The 21,512-nt window shown below is 44.9% G+C and overlaps 1 protein-coding gene across 3 annotated transcripts in view; it reads left to right on the top strand.

The window, feature by feature from the left end:
* The window catches only part of LOC133544546 (prolactin receptor-like), a 30,741-nt gene continuing 9,229 nt past the window's right edge, over nucleotides 1-21,512 (top strand). Inside the window, exons 1-7 of one of the 3 annotated variants that reach the window (XM_061890006.1) lie at nucleotides 1-103; nucleotides 7,249-7,273; nucleotides 10,123-10,253; nucleotides 10,618-10,735; nucleotides 18,594-18,732; nucleotides 18,812-18,981; nucleotides 20,595-20,773. In XM_061890006.1, the coding sequence (XP_061745990.1) occupies nucleotides 10,251-10,253; nucleotides 10,618-10,735; nucleotides 18,594-18,732; nucleotides 18,812-18,981; nucleotides 20,595-20,773 (609 nt within the window). In that variant the 5' untranslated portion in view covers nucleotides 1-103; nucleotides 7,249-7,273; nucleotides 10,123-10,250. Of the gene's footprint in view, nucleotides 104-7,248; nucleotides 7,274-9,120; nucleotides 9,809-10,122; nucleotides 10,254-10,617; nucleotides 10,736-18,593; nucleotides 18,733-18,811; nucleotides 18,982-20,594; nucleotides 20,774-21,512 lie in introns of those variants that run through there. The other 2 variants (XM_061890007.1, XM_061890005.1) reach the window with 2 other exon arrangements.

The raw sequence follows: 21,512 nt of genomic DNA, 5'->3' as shown, positions 1-21,512 counted from the left end.
GCTCATCAGCAGCTTGCTGCTTTCCGCGGGAGAGTTGGCCGAGCACGAGCGGCATCGACGGGGCGGACAACTTCCACCTGGAGAGACATTCCTCGACTGCAAGGTGAGTGCACTTTATTCTTCTACTGCAAGGCGAGTGCACTTTATTCTTCTACTGCAAGGCGAGTGCACTTTATTCCTCGACTGCAAGGTGAGTGCACTTTATTCTTCTACTGCAAGGTGAGTGCACTTTATTCTTCTACTGCAAGGTGAGTGCACTTTATTCTTCTACTGCAAGGTGAGTGCACTTTATTCTTCTACTGCAAGGTGAGTGCACTTTATTCTTCTACTCCAAGGTGAGTGCACTTTATTCTTCTACTGCAAGGTGAGTGCACTTTATTCTTCTACTGCAAGGTGAGTGCACTTTATTCTTCTACTACAAGGTGAGTGCACTTTATTCTTCTACTACAAGGTGAGTGCACTTTATTCTTCTACTGCAAGGTGAGTGCACTTTATTCTTCTACTGCAAGGTGAGTGCACTTTATTCTTCTACTCCAAGGTGAGTGCACTTTATTCTTCTACTGCAAGGTGAGTGCACTTTATTCTTCTACTGCAAGGTGAGTGCACTTTATTCCTCTACTGTAAGGTGAGTGCACTTTATTCTTCTACTGCAAGGCGAGTGCACTTTATTCTTCTACTGCAAGGTGAGTGCACTTTATTCTTCTACTGCAAGGCGAGTGCACTTTATTCTTCTACTGCAAGGCGAGTGCACTTTATTCTTCTACTGCAAGGTGAGTGCACTTTATTCTTCTACTGCAAGGTGAGTGCACTTTATTCTTCTACTACAAGGTGAGTGCACTTTATTCTTCTACTACAAGGTGAGTGCACTTCATTCCTCTACTGCAAGGTGAGTGCACTTTATTCCTCTACTGCAAGGTGAGTGCACTTTATTCCTCTACGACAAGGTGAGTGCACTTTATTCCTCTACGGCAAGGTGAGTGCACTTTATTCTTCTACTGCAAGGTGAGTGCACTTTATTCCTTATTTTTTATTTTATTTATTTATTTATTTTAACCTCGATTTAAGCAGGTAAAATCCCATCGAGATATTTTAATGCAGCAAGGCTACATTAAAAACAGTTACAAACAACAAATAAAACATCCAATGTATACAATTATTATGTGTATAGCACATTTAAACAACAACAACGTTTCCAAAGCGCTGCACAACAATATTAAAAACAATATTCAAATATTCTCCTTCGCTCCACCAATGACTGAATAAAACCAATAAAATAAATAAATATAAAAATAAATATGATTTAAACATATTTTAACAGGTAAAACCAATTAAAACAAAAACTACAAATGAAAATGTAAAAAGACGGAGGAGCACACAACTCATTAGGTGTTAAAAGCCAGAGAGTAAAAGTGGGTTTAAAGACGAGACTTAAAAGAGTCCACTGTAGTGTTTTATTGACATTAAAAGTTGCTCACATAACACATCTGCATAAAAACAAGCGAGACTGAAATCCTTTCAAAGAAGCTTTAAACTCATTTAAGGTGAGTGCACTTTATTCTTCTCCTGCAAGGTGAGTGAGTGCACTTTAGTGACTGTGGTTTCATTTCACCCAACGACTCAAATAGCGCTTTTTTTGCACAAATATCCACATTTAAAATCGTTTTACAACTTTTTGCAGCTGGTAATTCAGAGAAAACATCTTCTATTGAGAATTGTATTAAAGGTGTAACTTCTCTGTGTGTTTTGCCTGATGAGTCACAAACTCAAAAGTGTTATTTTTAAAACTAATTATAACAATAATAGTAATTAATAGTAAATAATAGTAATAGTAAATAGTAAATTGTAATAGTCCAGTGCAGGGGTCTTCAACTTGAGTCACTATTAGAGCTGCTACTAAAGAAGACATATGTCTGATTTCTATGACGTTGTAAAGATGTCAAATGATTTTGAGATATTTTGCCATTTGGATGAGTCATGACTACTCACAGCTGACTACTCACAGCTGACTACTTCCTTGCATGCTTATAATTTGCTGAGGAAAAAGACCCTAATGTTCCAACATGAATGCAATTTTTTGTCAGAATGTCATCCAGCTACTTCAATGAATGTCATATTTTGCACGAAACTTGGGAACAGTTTTATGTTGGTGAGGCTGTCTTTAGGGCGTGAAATATGTCAGCCCTCGCTCGTGTTGACCTCATCACTGCCTGCATCTCAGGAAAGGTTAAAGAGCTTGTACGGTCCCAAATGAATGTAAGTGTGTAAGATCAATGCAATGTTGTTTTTGTGATTCATCTCAGCAGTTAACGCGGGGCTCCCCAAACTATGGTCCAACGGCGTCCAAAATCCGTCTCGCAGGAAGTCCCCAAAAAAAGGATTTTATCTTTTTAATTATTAATACTTTCTAATCGATTTTTACAGCTTGTTACTCTTAGTGTCTCTTAGCCACTCAGGCAAATTATATTGTCCCCCAAAAAATAATAAGAAAAAAAACCAAAACAATTATTTTATTTATATATATATATATATATATATATATATATATATATATATATATATATATATATATATATATGTGTGTATATATATATATATATATATCCATCCATCCATTTCCTACTGCTTATTCCCTTTTGGGTCGCGGGGGCGCTGGTGGCTATCTCAGCTACAATCGGGTGGAAGGCGGTGTACACCCTGGACAAGTCGCCAGCTCATTTCAGATACATACATATATATATATATATATATATATATATATATATATGTATATATATATATGTATATATATATATATGTATATATATATATGTATATATATATATATATATATATGTATATATATATATGTATATATATATATATATATATATATATATATATGTATGTATGTGTGTGTATACTGTGTGTGTGTGTGTATATTTATTTACACACACACACACACACGTATATACAAACCCCGTTTCCATATGAGTTGGGAAATTGTGTTAGATGTAAATATAAACAGAATACAATGATTTGCAAATCCTTTTCAAGCCATATTCAGTTGAATGCACTACAAAGACAACATATTTGATGTTCAAACTCACAAACTTTATTTTTTTTTGCATATAATAATTAACTTAGAATTTCATGGCTGCAACACGTGACAAAGTAGTTGGGAAAGGGCATGTTCACCACTGTGTTACATCACCTTTTCTTTTAACAACACTCAATAAACGTTTGGGAACTGAGGAAACTAATTGTTGAAGCTTTGAAAGTGGAATTCTTTCCCATTCTTGTTTTATGTAGAGCTTCAGTCCTTCAACAGTCCGGGGTCTCCGCTGTCCTATTTTACGCTTCATAATGCACCACACATTTTCCATGAGAGACAGGTCTGGACTGCAGGCGGGCCAGGAAAGTACCCGCACTCTTTTTTTACGAAGTCCCGCTGTTGTAACACATGCTGAATGTGGCTTGGTGTTGTCTTGCTGAAATAAGCAGGGGCGTCCATGAAAAAGACAACGCTTAGATGGCAGCATATGTTGTTCCAAAACCTGTATGTACCTTTCAGCATTAATGGTGCCTTCACAGATGTGTAAGTTACCCATGCCTTGGGCACTAATGCACCCCCATACCATCACACATGCTGGCTTTTACACTTTGCATCCATAACAGTCTGGATGGCTCGCTTCCCCTTTGGTTCGGATGACACAATGTTGAATATTTCCAAAAACAATTTGAAATGTGGACTCATCAGACCACAGAACAATTTTCCACTTTGCATCAGTCCATCTTAGATGATCTCGGGCCCAGAAAAGCCAGCAGCGTTTCTGGATGTTGTTGATAAATGGCTTTCACTTTGCATAGCAGAGCTTTAACCCACACTTACAGATGTAGCGACAAACTGTATTTATTGACAGTGGTTTTATGAAGTGTTACTGAGCCCATGTGGTGATATCCTTTAGAGATTGATGTCGGTTTATGATACAGTGCCGTCCGAGGGATGGAAGGTCACGGTCATTCAATGTTGGTTTCCGGCCATGCCGCTTACGTGGAGTGATTTCTCCAGATTCTCTGAACCTTTTGATGATATTATGGAGCGTAGATGTTGAAATCCCTCAATTTCTTGCAAAGTCACTTTGAGAAAGGTTGTTCTTAAACTGTTTGACTATTTGCTCACACAGTTGTGGACAAAGGGGTGTACCTCGCCCCATCCTTTCTTGTGAAAGACTGAGCATTTTTTGGGAAGCTGTTTTTATAGCCAATCATGGCACCCACCTGTTCCCAATTAGCCTGCACACCTGTGGGATGTTCCAAATAAGTGTTTGATGAGCATTCCTCAACTTTATCAGTATTTATTGCCACCTTTCCCAACTTCTTTGTCGCGTGTTGCTGGCATCAAATTCTAAAGTTGATGATTATTTGCACAAAACAATGTTTATGAGTTTGAACATGAAATATGTTGTCTTTGTAGCATATTCAACTGAATATGGCTTGAAAAGGATTTGCAAATCATTGTATTCTGTTTATATTTGCATCTAACACCATTTCCCAACTCATATGGAAACGGGGTTGGGGGGGGGGGGGGGGGGGGGGTCCCCTTATATGTTGTTCCCCTCCAAGGTATCTCATTGTCATCCCATTGGGTTGAGTTTTCTCTTGTCCTGTTGTGGCTTGTGCAGCCCTTTGAGACACTTGTGATTTAGGGCTATATAAATAAACATTGAGCATAACTCAGCTTTTGTGTTAAATCAATTCAAGCCATTAGTTGAGTTATGAATCAACCATCATTCAATTCTCTTAAATCAACCTTTTGGTTCAAAAATACAAATGTTGGGTTGAAAAAATGAACTTAAAATATTGAGCTAAAATAACTCAAATAAGAAGTTTGTCCTTTTCTGAACCAGCAGTTTGGTTGAAACTGGGTTATTTTTTAAACCCAACGTTTTTTAGTTTGATGTAAAGCTTTTATGAACACATCCGTTCTAAAAACCCCCACCAGTGTTCTAGAATGAGACATCATGTCTGTCGAGAAACATTTCAACTGCTAGTTGGCTTTTAAGAGCTGCTTGTTCAAGACAGACACTCCATTGTCTGTCCAGTGTGTCCACTAAATCAATGTTTCCCAGCCAGGAAGTCACAAAGATGAGTGTTTGTTGTGTTATACAAGTGCTGGCTTTACGCATCAGGACGGCGACCATGGGGGGTCTTGTGAGGGGGGGGGGGCAAGCAAAAAGACAAGTTTCCTAGCACTGCAAAAAGTGGAATCTAAGTAAGATGAAATATCTCATTGTTTGATTGCTTTGCTTCATCCATTCCATCATTTCATTCCACAAACAGATATACTGAAGGTCTTAAGTGTTGTCCGTGCGTACAAATGTTTTAAATTACATTTTTCTCTAAGATTATATACATATTATATATTTCTGAGGCGATCCAGATGTTCCGAAGCTCCTTCACAGGAAAATGCCAGTGCGAGTGTAATGACCGCTGGAGGCAGGAGTTTAACTCAATATAACCCGACCATGCACTACATGCTCCACATGTGCTGGGCTTTAAAAATCATGTGACATCAAACTTCACTTGACTTACGGAGCCCCAGGTTGGTTGCATTGTCTGCACATGACACTCAAGTACTTTGAATAAATGCATTTGCTGTAGATTAGAGCGCGGATGGAAGGCTTTCCCATTTGTCACCACAACAATCTTTGCTGGAACTTCAGTTAATGCTGTTTGTTGTTCACAACTTCCTGTCTAAGTTCCCCCAGGTTCTTTTTTCCCCTCCTGGAATTTGCTATTTTCCATGGTACTTGCGAGTGGACACGGCTTGTCAGCAACGCCACGAGCGGGCGCCATCAGCAAAAGCTGCAGTGGGGGGTGCAGCTAATTGAGTCGTTAGCTCGGCTGATTATGCCATCAATGTGCATTTGCTTCTTTCTCTGCTCTTCCTAGCTAAGAAGTAGTACACTATACCTTTGTTAGATAATGGTAATGCACAATAAAATGCTAAGATGGTAATACTTTGACCCCCATTGGTACATTTTATGGGCTGCAATGCTTTGGAGTCACTGTAACTTGATAACAAGGTGAAACACGCATGCATACTTCCCTCTACATCAGGGGTCGGCAACCCAAAATGTTGAAAGAGCCATATTGGACCAAAAATACAAAAACAAATCTGTCTGGAGCCGCAAAAAATTAAAAGCCATATTACATACAGATAGTGTGTCATGAGATATAAATTGAATTATGAGGACTTAAAGGAAACTAAATGAGCTCAAAAATAGCTACAAAAGAGGCATAATGATGCAATATGTACATACAGCGAGTCTAAATAGCATGTTAGCATCAATTAGTTTGCAGTGACCAAATATGTCTGATTAACACTCCTCACAAGTCAATAACGTCAACAAAACTCACCTTTGTGCATTCATGCACAACTTTATAAGTTCGGTGGACAAAATGAGACAGAAAAAGAAGTGGCATAAAACACGTCTTAGAAAGTCGGAGAAAGTTATACATGTAAACAAACTAGGGTGAGTTCAAGGACTGTCAAAATTTGTAGGACAAAACGGCGCTCGCCAAATACTAGAATCAGTGGAGCATGTTTAATATAAACAGTGTGCTTTGTAGCAATTAAGGGAGGTTTGTGTCATGTTTGTCCTCCTACAGAAACCAAATAAAACAAAAAAATGTTTTTTTCCCCTCATCTCCATTTTTCATAAAGCAGTGAACAGCTAACCGTGTTAAACACCACAGTGGCTTCCATCTAAAAAGGCTCATTTTATACAAAACCAAGGTTTCTTAGCTGTCTGCAGTGATGACCAGTAGCTCAACTCCGTCTCCCATTCAACTACTTTTTCAACGAGTAGCAATTCCTGCAGTTTTGCTATTTTCGGCCCATGTAGCGAGCTAGCTTACATCAACGCTGCGAGATACAAAAATGGAAAATGGACTGCGAGTCCGGGCCAAAAAACCCCCAAAGAAAATCCAATGACTTTGATGACTGAGAGCATACGGAGAGCATCCATGATGATTGATTGGTGTTCCTGTGACGAGTCACAATTGACTAGCATTCGGGCAAAACATTACGGAGCGGCCAATCAGAAGCAAGGTAAGTCGAGTCATTGAAACCAGGAAGCAAAATCATGATAATGTGTGTTCTTGGCCATATTTACACAAGTTTAGAGAAAAACTATTAGTGTTTAGTTGTTTAACCAAACTTTTTGGTCAAGATACTGAGAGTAGTTGTTTTTTATTTTGCTGTAGGGCAGAGAAAATGAAGAACATAAGGGTAAGCCAAAGAAAATGCAAACTAAGATAAATACATACTTTGGGGTTAGTTATTAGTTGTTTTTGGGTCCATTTGTACACTCCATCCATCCATTTCCTACCGCTTGTCCCTTTTGGGGTTGCAGGGGCTGCTGGAGCCTATCTCAGCTGCATTCAGGCGGAAGGCAGCGTACACCCTGGACAAGTCACCACCTCATCACAGGGCCAACACAGATAGACAACATTCACACACTAGGGACCATTTAGTGTTGCCAATCAACCTATCCCCAGGTGCATGTCTTTGGAGGTGGGAGGGGCCTATCCCCAGGTGCATGTCTTTGGAGGTGGGAGGGGCTTATCCCTAGGTGCATGTCTTTGGAGGTGGGAGGGGCCTATCCCCAGGTGCATGTCTTTGGAGGTGGGAGGGGCCTATCCCCAGGTGCATGTCTTTGGAGGTGGGAGGGGCTTATCCCTAGGTGCATGTCTTTGGAGGTGGGAGGGGCCTATCCCTAGGTGCATGTCTTTTGGAGGTGGGAGGGGCTTATCCCTAGGTGCATGTCTTTGGAGGTGGGAGGGGCCTATCCCCAGGTGCATGTCTTTGGAGGTGGGAGGGGCCTATCCCTAGGTGCATGTCTTTTGGAGGTGGGAGGGGCTTATCCCCAGGTGCATGTCTTTGGAGGTGGGAGGGGCCTATCCCCAGGTGCATGTCTTTGGAGGTGGGAGGGGCCTATCCCCAGGTGCATGTCTTTGGAGGTGGGAGGGGCCTATCCCCAGGTGCATGTCTTTGGAGGTGGGAGGGGCCTATCTCCAGGTGCATGTCTTTGGAGGTGGGAGGGGCTTATCCCCAGGTGCGTATCTTTGGAGGTGGGAGGAAGCCGGAGTGCCTGGAGTAGAACCCACGCAGTCATGGGGAGAACATGCCAACTTCACACAGAAAGATCCTGAGCCCAGGATTGAACTCAGGATTATTCAGGACCTTCGTATTGTGAGGCAGATGCGCTAACCCCTGTCCCACCGTGCTCACTCTTAGTTACATTAACATTAATATTACACATGTGGGCCCATAGATATATAAACTGTTATGTGGCTTCATGCATGTCATACTGGGGGTCATATACTGTATATCAATATATATATATATGGCTAAATATATGTTTAATAAATGTAACAAGCTACTTTTGCCGTGCAGCTTGCTACAATTCTCTGGGGATAGCTTCCCCTACATTTAACAGAGTAACTTGTAGCTTAGCTTTCTACATTTTCCAAGTAGCTTGGCCATCACTGCATGTTTTTGTGCATTTAGGTTCCCAAGAACTCCAGAACATTTTCATCTAAGCCCTGAAGGCATTGGCAGAGATATTTATAAATATTTCTTTCTAAACGAGCTGTTTGTTATTTGAGACTGAATTGGCGTATTATGCTTCAGTTATATCAGCAAGCCAAAGCCGCACGGACACACCACCGCCCAAACAAGCGAGACACAGCAGCCACACCAGCGCTGCCACCACTGCATCAAGTCGCTAACCCGCAGCGTGAGGGCACAGACCCCGCCCAACAGGAAGCGAGACCCTGCGATGCCACACAAAAAAAAAAGGTTTATTAAATTTGAAAACATTATTTTTAAAAATGAAATAAAAACCTCACACCCTCACTGAGGTCTGGAATGGCAGGCTACAGGATTGCAGTCCCCCAGGGCCCGCGCCGGCCAAGGAGGCAATGAGGGTTTCGCCGCTCTCCCGAAGCCCAAAACCCCCCCCGTACATGTGATGTGGGAGTGTAGAAGCCCCCATAGGGTCTACTGTGGACTTAAAAGGAGGAGGTCAGCCGTCACAGCGCACCTTAGTCAGACTTGCCAACCCTCCCCATTTTCCCAGGAGACTCCCCAATTCCAGTTCTCCTCCCAAAAATCTCCCGGAGCAACCATTCTCCCGATTTCCACCCAAACAACAATATTGGAGGCGTCCTCTCTCACCTGAAAAGGAGACTATTATATATGTCTCCATCATCCATAGTTTTATCTGTAAGCCATAAAGTAGGCGGGCACGGAGCTATTTCTCAGCGTGTGTTTATTCCAGCCGGCACGTTAACACACTGACACACAACATCTTCATTCCCATCATGCAGTGCTTCAAAACTACGGCAAGTAGTAATGTCCAAAAACATAACAGAGACAAAGCAGAAGAACGAATAAGAGACACGGCGAGGACGAGTAAGAAGAAGAAGTATGCTTGCAAGTTCCAAACCGATGGGAAAAAATAATTTCAGTTCATCCAGGACAGCTGGAAGGGGAAGTTGTATGTTGCCTGCAAATGTTGTAGATATGCGTGGCAAGTATGCTGTAGTCCCCATTGATGTGTGTGCCGAAGTTAAAGTAGCAATGATAGTCACACACACACTAGGTGTGGTGAGATGTGTCCTCTGCATTTGACCCATAACCCATGATCACCCCCTGGGAGGTAAAGGAAGCAGTGAGCAGCAGTGGTGGCCGCGCCCGGGAATCATTTTTGGTGACTGAACCCCCAATTCCAACCCTTGATGCTGATTGCCAAGCAGGGAGGTAATGGCTCGCTTTTTCATAGTCTTTGGTATGACTCACAACCTACTGATCTCAGAGCCAGCACTCTAACCACTAGGCCACTGAGTAGCGTGAGAAAAATGTGGGTCATGATGGGTCCCGACCATGCTGAGCCCCCCTTGAACCCTAAGTGTCTAACATGCAGCTAACATTGAGGGATGGACGAGCAGGGGACAAGTCAGGAGGACTGGAGCCCCATAGATGCATCTTCATCCCCTCACCATGCCTCCCCAGAGGACAATCCCTTGAAGTCTTATATATGTGTGTGTGTGTGTGTGTGTGTGTGTGTGTTATAGGAGTAGCAGAGGTCCGACACACCTACCCCCAGTCCACGCTAGAGGTAACCAAGGACTACGGCCAGGAAGCGGGCCCCCCTCCCACAGCCCATGACCCTGCAGGCTCTGCACAGCAGTCTTCATCATCAATGGTGAGCAACCTGGCTGCTGATCACCTCAATATTTAAATCCAAACCAGAGCTAGAAGTCATATCTTAGAATGTTCCTGTTCATGCTTACACGATCACCGCAATTTAAGGCTTCAACGCCAGGAGTCAATTTAAATGGCTTCATGAATGAATGATTTACAACGACGTCTCCATGGACTGACACAGGGTTGAGGGCTTCTTATTATTCTGTGATGTTGGCAGCTGAAGACTGCAAAGAAAGGTCGGGGGCGGGAAGGAGGGCGTGTGCATCCTTGTGAAATGTCTTGTGACTGGAGGACGCTCACATGTTGCTGGTGCTGGACTTTCCCACTGAGAAGACAGCACTTGATGTTGTTTGTGCTGGCAGATTGTGAGATTGTGCGACAGCGGTGGGATGTTGTGGCTGCTCCTCTGCCTGCTTCCAGCCTTAGTGGGCTGCAACACAATCCAGCTTCCCTACCTGTCCGGAGACCGGCAAGCAGCAGGTGAGTCCCAGGATGTCCTCAAGATGTTAGCAAGTCTGCCTCCCAGCCGCTCTGCTTCTTCCTGGTCGATGGCCGACAACACGTAGAAAGATGCTGCCAAGGAATTTCCAAAGCGTGGGTATGCACTCTTTGAAGTCAAATGTGAAGATACAGGTGTGGGTGTGACCAGGGACGTCACTAGACCTAATACTGTACTGGGGCACACCTGGGGCGTCACTAGACCTAATACTGTACTGGGGCACACCAGGGGCATCACTAGACCTAATACTGTACTGGGGCACACCTGGGGTGTCACTAGACCTAATACTGTACTGGGGCACACCTGGGGTGTCACTAGACCTAATACTGTACTGGGGCACACCTGGGTGTCACTAGACCTAATACTGTACTGGGGCACACCTGGGGCGTCACTAGACCTAATACTGTACTGGGGCACACCTGGGGCGTCACTAGACCTAATACTGTACTGGGGCACACCAGGGGTGTCACTAGACCTAATACTGTACTGGGGCACACCTGGGGCGTCACTAGACCTAATACTGTACTGGGGCACACCTGGGGCGTCACTAGACCTAATACTGTACTGGGGCACACCTGGGGCGTCACTAGACCTAATACTGTACTGGGGCACACCTGGGTGTCACTAGACCTAATACTGTACTGGGGCACACCTGGGGTGTCACTAGACCTAATACTGTACTGGGGCACACCTGGGTGTCACTAGACCTAATACTGTACTGGGGCACACCTGGGGCGTCACTAGACCTAATACTGTACTGGGGCACACCTGGGGCGTCACTAGACCTAATACTGTACTGGGGCATACCTGGGGTGTCACTAGACCTAATACTGTACTGGGGCACACCTGGGGCGTCACTAGACCTAATACTGTACTGGGGCACACCTGGGGCGTCACTAGACCTAATACTGTACTGGGGCACACCTGGGGCGTCACTAGACCTAATACTGTACTGGGGCACACCTGGGTGTCACTAGACCTAATACTGTACTGGGGCACACCTGGGGCGTCACTAGACCTAATACTGTACTGGGGCACACCTGGGGCGTCACTAGACCTAATACTGTACTGGGGCACACCTGGGGCGTCACTAGACCTAATACTGTACTGGGGCACACCTGGGGCGTCACTAGACCTAATACTGTACTGGGGCACACCTGGGGCGTCACTAGACCTAATACTGTACTGGGGCACACCTGGGGCGTCACTAGACCTAATACTGTACTGGGGCACACCTGGGGCGTCACTAGACCTAATACTGTACTGGGGCACACCTGGGGCGTCACTAGACCTAATACTGTACTGGGGCACACCTGGGGCGTCACTAGACCTAATACTGTACTGGGGCACACCTGGGGCGTCACTAGACCTAATACTGTACTGGGGCACACCTGGGGCGTCATTAGACCTAATACTGTACTGGGGCACACCTGGGGCGTCACTAGACCTAATACTGTACTGGGGCACACCTGGGGCGTCACTAGACCTAATACTGTACTGGGGCACACCTGGGGCGTCACTAGACCTAATACTGTACTGGGGCACACCTGGGGCGTCACTAGACCTAATACTGTACTGGGGCACACCTGGGGCGTCACTAGACCTAATACTGTACTGGGGCACACCTGGGGTGTCACTAGACCTAATACTGTACTGGGGCACACCTGAGTGTCACTAGACCTAATACTGTACTGGGGCACACCAGCGGCGTCACTAGACCTAATACTGTACTGGGGCACACCTGGGGCGTCACTAGACCTAATACTGTACTGGGGCACACCTGGGGCGTCACTAGACCTAATACTGTACTGGGGCACACCTGGGGCGTCACTAGACCTAATACTGTACTGGGGCACACCTGGGGCGTCACTAGACCTAATACTGTACTGGGGCACACCTGGGGCGTCACTAGACCTAATACTGTACTGGGGCACACCTGGGGCGTCACTAGACCTAATACTGTACTGGGGCACACCTGGGGCGTCATTAGACCTAATACTGTACTGGGGCACACCTGGGGCGTCACTAGACCTAATACTGTACTGGGGCACACCTGGGGCGTCACTAGACCTAATACTGTACTGGGGCACACCTGGGGCGTCACTAGACCTAATACTGTACTGGGGCACACCTGGGGCGTCATTAGACCTAATACTGTACTGGGGCACACCTGGGGCGTCACTAGACCTGATACTGTACTGGGGCACACCTGGGGCGTCACTAGACCTAATACTGTACTGGTCCAAACCTGGGGCGTCACTAGACCTAATACTGTACTGGGGCACACCTGGGGTGTCACTAGACCTGATACTGTACTGGGGCCCACCTGGGGCGTCACTAGACCTAATACTGTACTGGGGCACACCTGGGGCGTCACTAGACCTAATACTGTACTGGGGCACACCTGGGGCGTCACTAGACCTAATACTGTACTGGGGCACACCAGGGGCGTCACTAGACCTAATACTGTACTGGGGCACACCTGGGGCGTCACTAGACCTAATACTGTACTGGGGCACACCTGGGGCGTCACTAGACCTAATACTGTACTGGGGCACACCTGGGGCGTCACTAGACCTAATACTGTACTGGGGCACACCTGGGGCGTCACTAGACCTAATACTGTACTGGGGCACACCTGGGGCGTCACTAGACCTAATACTGTACTGGGGCACACCAGGGGTGTCACTAGACCTAATACTGTACTGGGGCGTCACTAGACCTAATACTGTACTGGGGCGCACCAGGGGCGTCACTAGACCTAATACTGTACTGGGGCACACCTGGGGCGTCACTAGACCTAATACTGTACTGGGGCACACCTGGGGCGTCACTAGACCTAATACTGTACTGGGGCACACCTGGGGTGTCACTAGACCTAATACTGTACTGGGGCCCACCTGGGGCGTCACTAGACCTAATACTGTACTGGGGCACACCTGGGGCGTCACTAGACCTAATACTGTACTGGGGCACACCTGGGGCGTCACTAGACCTAATACTGTACTGGGGCACACCTGGGGCGTCACTAGACCTAATACTGTACTGGGGCACACCAGGGGTGTCACTAGACCTAATACTGTACTGGGGCGTCACTAGACCTAATACTGTACTGGGGCGCACCAGGGGCGTCACTAGACCTAATACTGTACTGGGGCACACCTGGGGCGTCACTAGACCTAATACTGTACTGGGGCACACCTGGGGCGTCACTAGACCTAATACTGTACTGGGGCACACCTGGGGTGTCACTAGACCTAATACTGTACTGGGGCCCACCTGGGGCGTCACTAGACCTAATACTGTACTGGGGCACACCTGGGGCGTCACTAGACCTAATACTGTACTGGGGCACACCTGGGGCGTCACTAGACCTAATACTGTACTGGGGCACACCTGGGGCGTCACTAGACCTAATACTGTACTGGGGCACACCAGGGGTGTCACTAGACCTAATACTGTACTGGGGCGTCACTAGACCTAATACTGTACTGGGGCGCACCAGGGGCGTCACTAGACCTAATACTGTACTGGGGCACACCTGGGGCGTCACTAGACCTAATACTGTACTGGGGCACACCTGGGGCGTCACTAGACCTAATACTGTACTGGGGCACACCAGGGGTGTCACTAGACCTAATACTGTACTGGGGCGTCACTAGACCTAATACTGTACTGGGGCCCACCTGGGGCGTCACTAGACCTAATACTGTACTGGGGCACACCTGGGGCGTCACTAGACCTAATACTGTACTGGGGCACACCTGGGGCGTCACTAGACCTAATACTGTACTGGGGCACACCTGGGGCGTCACTAGACCTAATACTGTACTGGGGCACACCTGGGGCGTCACTAGACCTAATACTGTACTGGGGCACACCTGGGCCACAAATAATTCATGTGAGCGTGCAAAGCGCGCAAGCAAAAACATTTTTAGCACTTATTTATCATAAAAAATACATAAATAGTGCTTTAAACTCTGAAATCCTATCAGATGATGTTGTATGGATCTTTGATGAACCACCTGAAATGAACTCATGCATTTGACCTACTTGTGCACTTTTTTACTCCAGACTTCTAAACTGCTACTGGTAAAAACAAAAAGGAAGAGCAATGAATCTTTTTGAAATATTTATTGCAGTAATCATCTGCAAATTTAACATCTACAAAAGTAAAACAAAATATAAAGCACCCCTACATCTCTGGGTTCTTTTATATTATTTAATTTCCATTGATGGCAATGTGGCTAATCCTATTTCAGATACACAAAACTATCAAATATACACAAAACAATAAAGCCACAGTAGTAGAATAAATGAACAACAGTTGTGTGTCTGTTCAGGGAATCATTTTCTGAGAAGTAAACTTTTCATTTTTGCAAAGTGGTCAATCACTCTGGACAGACATGCAAATATTACAGTAACTGTTATACAGTTGACCAGTGGTTCCCAACTGCTGTGACGCGACATAAAAGTGGATTGTGTGTCATTTTCAGTCACATGTGTGCATGAAAAAAAAAAAGTTTAGGGAGAAAAAAATCAAATTGTGGCAACAAAACCAGATATTTTTAGCCATTTTTCTAGTGACTATTAGTGAATATTTTAGCAAAAGGCAAAGCGACTAACAAGTCGGAGGAGGACTCAGAACAGACATGGAAATATATTTTTTAAAAATCTAAATGGGGCAACAAAACCCGATATTTTTAGCCATCTTTCTGAAAACAAATACAGAAATGTTACTATTTTTTCTGGAAACAAAAGCAGATGCTTTAGCTGTAGCCATTTTTCTGGAGACAAAAAAAGATTATTTTAGTCAAAGTCACAGCGATTAACAAGACAAGTCTACTAGGCTATTTTTCTGTGAAATAAACTTGAATGATTTAAGAATTTGGCTCACGACTTGATCTGGAAAAATGTTTTTCTTCCTGAAGATAAAGTTTGAGAAGCACTCAACTCACACATGCTGACTCCAAATCATCTTTGATGCAGAAGCAGCAGACAATAACCAACATGATGTTTCATCTTCATTGGAAATTCCCCCGACAGCTCGTACAACAAATGAATATGTTTGTCTTGATACAAAGAATAATGTTAGCTAACTTAGCATCAACTTAAGACAATGATGTTGCCTAGCTAGCTAGGACTTCACTTACATCTCTCATTCCTGCTGCTTCTTCTCTGCTGCGGGACAATAACTTTCTTAAATCCATCTAAGAGTTACAGTTTGAGTCAAATCAAAATCAAAATAATATAATTAACAAATTGTTGTTGGCTAACGTTACCTACCTCACACAGTGATTCGCATCCCCCCCCCCCCACTCTCTCTCTCTCAACTGAAGTCTCGATCCACACGTGAATAAATTACCATATTAATTAGCCATGTGGGGCTTCACGGTGGCAGAGGGGTTAGTGCGTCTGCCTCACAATACGAAGGTCCTGCAGTCCTGGGTTCAAATCCAGGCTCGGGATCTTTCTGTGTGGAGTTTGCATGTTCTCCCCGTGAATGCGTGGGTTCCCTCCGGGTACTCCGGCTTCCTCCCACCTCCAAAGACATGCACCTGGGGATAGGTTGATTGGCAACACTAAATTGGCCCTAGTGTGTGAATGTGAGTGTGAATGTTGTCTGTCTATCTGTGTTGGCCCTGCGATGAGGTGGCGACTTGTCCAGGGTGTACCCCGCCTTCCGCCCGATTGTAGCTGAGATAGGCGCCAGCGCCCCCCGCGACCCCGAAAGGGAATACGCGGTAGAAAATGGATGGATGGATGGATTAGCCATGTGCTCATTTTTACGTGGAGTGAATACAGTAGCCATCAATTACCATACTAAGTAGTATGTGCGCTGTTGTCTATGTTATGTAGACTTAAAACTCTGAAGCATTTTTTTATTGGTAAATTTTTTACTGGGGCACTGCAGATCAACACTGGGGCACGTGCCACAGTGAAATCTGTCTGGCGACCTCCCTGGGTGTGACGAGATTAAAACCTGTCAATATTTTGATTTCATTTTCCTTAGAAAAGCTGTCTCACAGAAGGATATCAGAAGTTGTTCTGTTTGTGGTAGTCAAAAGTATAGACCATATTTTCCGGACCATAGGGCGCACCAGATTATAAAACGTACTGCCGATGAGCGGGTCTATTCAGGTCTATTTTCATACATAAGGAACACCGGATCATTGACGTAAAAGACTTCCTTGTGGTCTACATAACATGTAATGCTGGTTCTTTGCTCAAAATGTTGCATAGATGATGTTCTGATGGCAGTCTCTTTAGGATGCACCGTTTTGTGGGCGCTCTTATTTACGTGCCTCCACTTGGACAGCGTCTTCTCCTTGGTGTAGCGTGCAAGGAGGGGAGTGGAAGACGTGTCAAAAGATGGCGCTAACTGTTTTAAGGACATTCAGACTTTACTTCAATTAATACCGGAGCAGCATCTCCTCGTTTGTGGCTCACTAGTTCAACAACAACGCCCGAAATGTTCCCCGTGGAAAAAACGTCCGTCTCAAATAACTTAAAGTTCCTTGTGTGAATAATGTAAACTCACTACACCGGTATTTTTTAGTGCTTTCATGGCGAGTTTACTGACAGATATAAGTAGGAACTGTGCGCTACTTTATATTAGAAATGTCCCATAACAAAAAGCTTATCGACTACGTGGTCGTCACGGCCTGCAATGGCGGACGTCCGCACATTTTCAGGACTTATGCAGATCTCAAAAAAGATCATCAGGTACCAGAAGGTAAGAAAAGTTAGTTTTGCATACTACTGGTGAAACAAAACACCAGATAATGTCTGCTAATGGGTGCCATTTTGCGGTCTTTATACACACACCATAATAATACTCGTACTTCTGACTACGGTAGGCGTAATTCGCCAACAATCCATCAAGTGGTGCGGCTTCAAAGTTGTACTAAAACCTTTTGAAAAATGTTTGAGTGCTGTGTGTAACGTTCTATATTCTCTGTGGAACATTTAAAGTTTTGGTGTTGTATACTAGCGTCATATTGCAGTCTACATGTATCTCTTATGTGTGACTGCCATCTACTGCTCACACTGATCATTACACCATGTACCAAATAAAATAGCTTTGAGTTCGGTAAGCACACCCAGAACTATTCTGTACATTAGGCGCTATAAGGTGCAATGTTGATTTTTGAAGAAATGTTGGAAGTTCATAAAATACAAAAGATGGCCTGGCTTGGTAGAGCAGGTGTTCCAGCAAACTTGAGGGTTCCTGGTTCGATCCCCGGCTTCCACCAGCCTAGTCCGCTGTGTATTTGCGCAAGACAGTTCACCCTTGCTCCTGATGGGTGGTGGTTAGGGCCTTGCACAGCAGCCATCAGTGTGTGAATGGGTGAATGTGGCCTTAAAGTCCATAAGACGGTGGACCTAAATAAGATTCGGAGAGCTCTTCCTTGAATCTGTGCAAGCTTTGTCTTGCTCCCTCATGAGGATCGTCATCCTCACATGGATGTTTTTCTTGTTTTGGTTATCGAAAGGAAAAGCAAAGAGGCTCGTAATGCAAGCTTTTCCTCCGCCGCCTTGTGTCCGTTCTGCCTGCCTGACTCTCTGATGGCTATTTCCCTCTATTGGCTGCAATGTTCTGACCACCCGCAGATGCTAATCAATTTTGCACCTCTGCTCAAAATTTCCGTCATGGGGCGTTTGTCAGAGCGTGTGTGTTTGACGAGGCGTGACGACCGCCTTCTTAATTGTTGCGTGAGTTCAGGTGGCTCTGCAGCTAACTTGTATTTCCAATGGCTAACGTCCAGTTTGAGCGGACAAGAGCCTAAAGTCCTGCTTCTGTACCTACCTTGGCACTCACCTCAGCACTTCCTGCAGGCGAGGTTGCCGTGACAACCAGGCCTCACATCTACTACTGCCGCTCACCCAACATGGAAGTCTTCACCTGCTGGTGGCATCCACTGGCCAACCTGACGGATGGCGAGGAGGTCACCTACGTGCTCACCTATTCCAAAGAGTATGAAGACAGATATTTTGCAGGTGTTTAATCATGCTGAGAATATTTGGGTTAATGGAACACATGTTGGTCCATGCAGCAAAGGGAGCAAACAAGAGTGTCCAGACTACCTGAGCGCAGGTGCCAACAGCTGCCATTTTGACAGCAGCCACACGTCCATATGGAACTACTACTGCATGAACGTCACCGCGGTAACGGCCCACCGAAATGTCACTTCGCAGGAGCACTGCTTGGACGTGGCTGAGATTGGTAAGTGCAATTCCATTTACGCTCCATCTGACCTCTATTTAGTTGGGATCCTGCAACCACCAATGTGCTTCATTCGTTCCATACGCTTACGCCGAAGTGCAACTGGGATAGGCTCCAGCCGTATATGATGAACATGTTACATGACGGAAAACAGGTGATACGCACTGTCCTCGTTTAACGGCGCGCCGTGTTACGTCTCCTGGTGACGACACACTTCCACAAATTGGAATTTGTTCCCAATCAGCATGACGACTTATGTATTATTTTTAATGCATTCTGAATATTAAATAAACGTGGGTTCCATTCTAGAGGCAAACCTTTCCTGTGACAAAATGGCAACCAAGGTCATCAAAAAGGTCAACCAATGAACAGTATTTATCTACAGAATCTCCTCTCTGGTCAACAAAAGAACCATGAAGATTCTAGCGGGAACTCTCATTCAACCCTTTTACCATTATGCATGCACCTCCTGGTACCCCAGCACCTTCAAAACCCTCAAATCTAGACTCCAAACATCCCAGAACAAGCTAGTCAGGTTACTTCTAGACCTCCACCCCAGATCACACCTCACTCCTACCCACTTCTCCAAAGTGGGCTGGCTCAGGGTGGAGGACAGAGTCAAACAACTTGCACTGAGCCTGGTCTATAAAATCCGCTACACCTCCCTGATACCCAAGTACATGTCAAACTACTTCCTTAACGTAAATGACCGCCATAACCACAACACCAGGGGGAGCTCCACAAACCACGTTAAATCCAGATTCCAATCTAACAAAGGTCTTAACTCATTCTCCTTCTATGCCACATCAATGTGGAATGCACTCCCAACAGGTATAAAAGTAAGTGCATCTCTGTCCTCCTTCAAAAGCGCACTAAAAGAACACCGCTAGTCAACTACAACCCTAGACTAACACCCTGCCCCACCACATCCCACCTCCCCGGATTGTAAATAATCAAATGTAAATAATGAAATGTATATACTTGTTCTTATGCTGTCTGAGCTCATTATGTTCACTGCTGGCTGTACATCTCCTACCAAGTCAGTCCTACACTGTTTCAATGTCCATTTCTCACTAGATATTGATTGATTGAAACTTTTATTAGTAGATTGCACAGTACAGTACATATTCCGTACAATTGACCACTAAATGGTAACACACCCCCCCAGCCTTAGAAGGACTCATGGCAGAGAGATGGACATAACAATGAACTTCATCACTGTTGGCAATGGAGTTGGTGATGTCCCGCATCTTTGTTTAATACACAATACCTTTCACCCCAATACACTTTGTGTTTTTATTTGAGGAGTTGCCATTTGTTACGGATTTATTCAACAGAGGCTTTGTCCTCCACAACTCCAACAAGAAAAAGTCCACCCGCTTGGCGATAAATCAGTTTAACATCCTCACTTCCTTTTTCCCTGATTGGAAGAAATGTGTTTTATTGACAGAGATGAGCGGCGTCTCACTCTTATCAGACCCACAGCTGAGTCTTTGCCTTGGATGGGTTTTTCTTTCGGTATCTTAGGAAGCGCTGACCTCACCACAGCTGAGTCCAAGGCAATGTCCGTCCTCTCAAAGATTGAATGTTTTTGTCCGTTGCCTCTCTCATAGTTCAGACCGAAGCACCGGTCAACCTAACGTACGACCTGATGGACGCCGGCGGGGACGAGATGGGTCATGACCTTCTGTTCTCCTGGGCTTACCCGGTGCCCTCCGACCTGAAGTACGGTTGGATTACGCTGGTCTACGAGCTGCAGTACAGACTGGTTAGCGAGCCTGACAAGTGGAAGGTATGATATATGAGGACGTGCAAAGGTTGGGGTGTGATTCTACGGTGCAATACTATGCTTTTCAGCTCGCGGTTTGGTTTCTTTGTTTTTACTTCTTAGCTTTCACATAAACAGTTTGATGTTTTTTAAAATGAAACAAAAACTGCAAACTTCTGTTCGACTATTCTCCAAAAATAGATATAATGTAGCTTTCAGAAAATTGGTGTGTCCCATTACTTATTAATTCATGGTTAGACTAAGCCAAGGGCCAACAAATACCAGGACATATACCAGGAGCCCCCGATTTACAGCATTTCTTTTTAGCAAAGTGTAACAGACCTTGCTATGTAAGGCCGTGCATGTATCGCACCTGAGGGATGCTGTCTAGGACTCTCCTCGCTGAGATATGCACAAAAGAAAATGCACTTTTCTTTTTGAGGAAGCGAGACAGCTCTGTTGATGTTTTGTTGCTTGTTTTTATTATTGCAATTTTGACGCTCCTTTGTAATGTCCCTGCTTTCCAATGGGGAGCCGAATATCAGTTATTTTTATTTTAGCAGCAGAATGAGCAGCACAATCACACTTTTCCAAATGAAGTAGTCATTGTTGTTTTCTTCAATGCTGCAGTCAGCGATCAGAAGATTACATCCACTTGTAAAGAACATAATGTCTTGACTTTCTGACCGCAAAACTTTCCTCCAGAAGGTCTTATCTTTGTCCATGTGATGTCAGAAGAAAAAAAATGGAGCTGTTTGTCCAC

Source organism: Nerophis ophidion, linkage group LG27, assembly GCF_033978795.1.
Source record: "Nerophis ophidion isolate RoL-2023_Sa linkage group LG27, RoL_Noph_v1.0, whole genome shotgun sequence".
Taxonomy (NCBI): domain Eukaryota; kingdom Metazoa; phylum Chordata; class Actinopteri; order Syngnathiformes; family Syngnathidae; genus Nerophis; species Nerophis ophidion.
The sequence above is the reverse complement of the archived record's forward strand: the minus strand, read 5'-3'. Positions and strand labels throughout refer to the sequence as shown.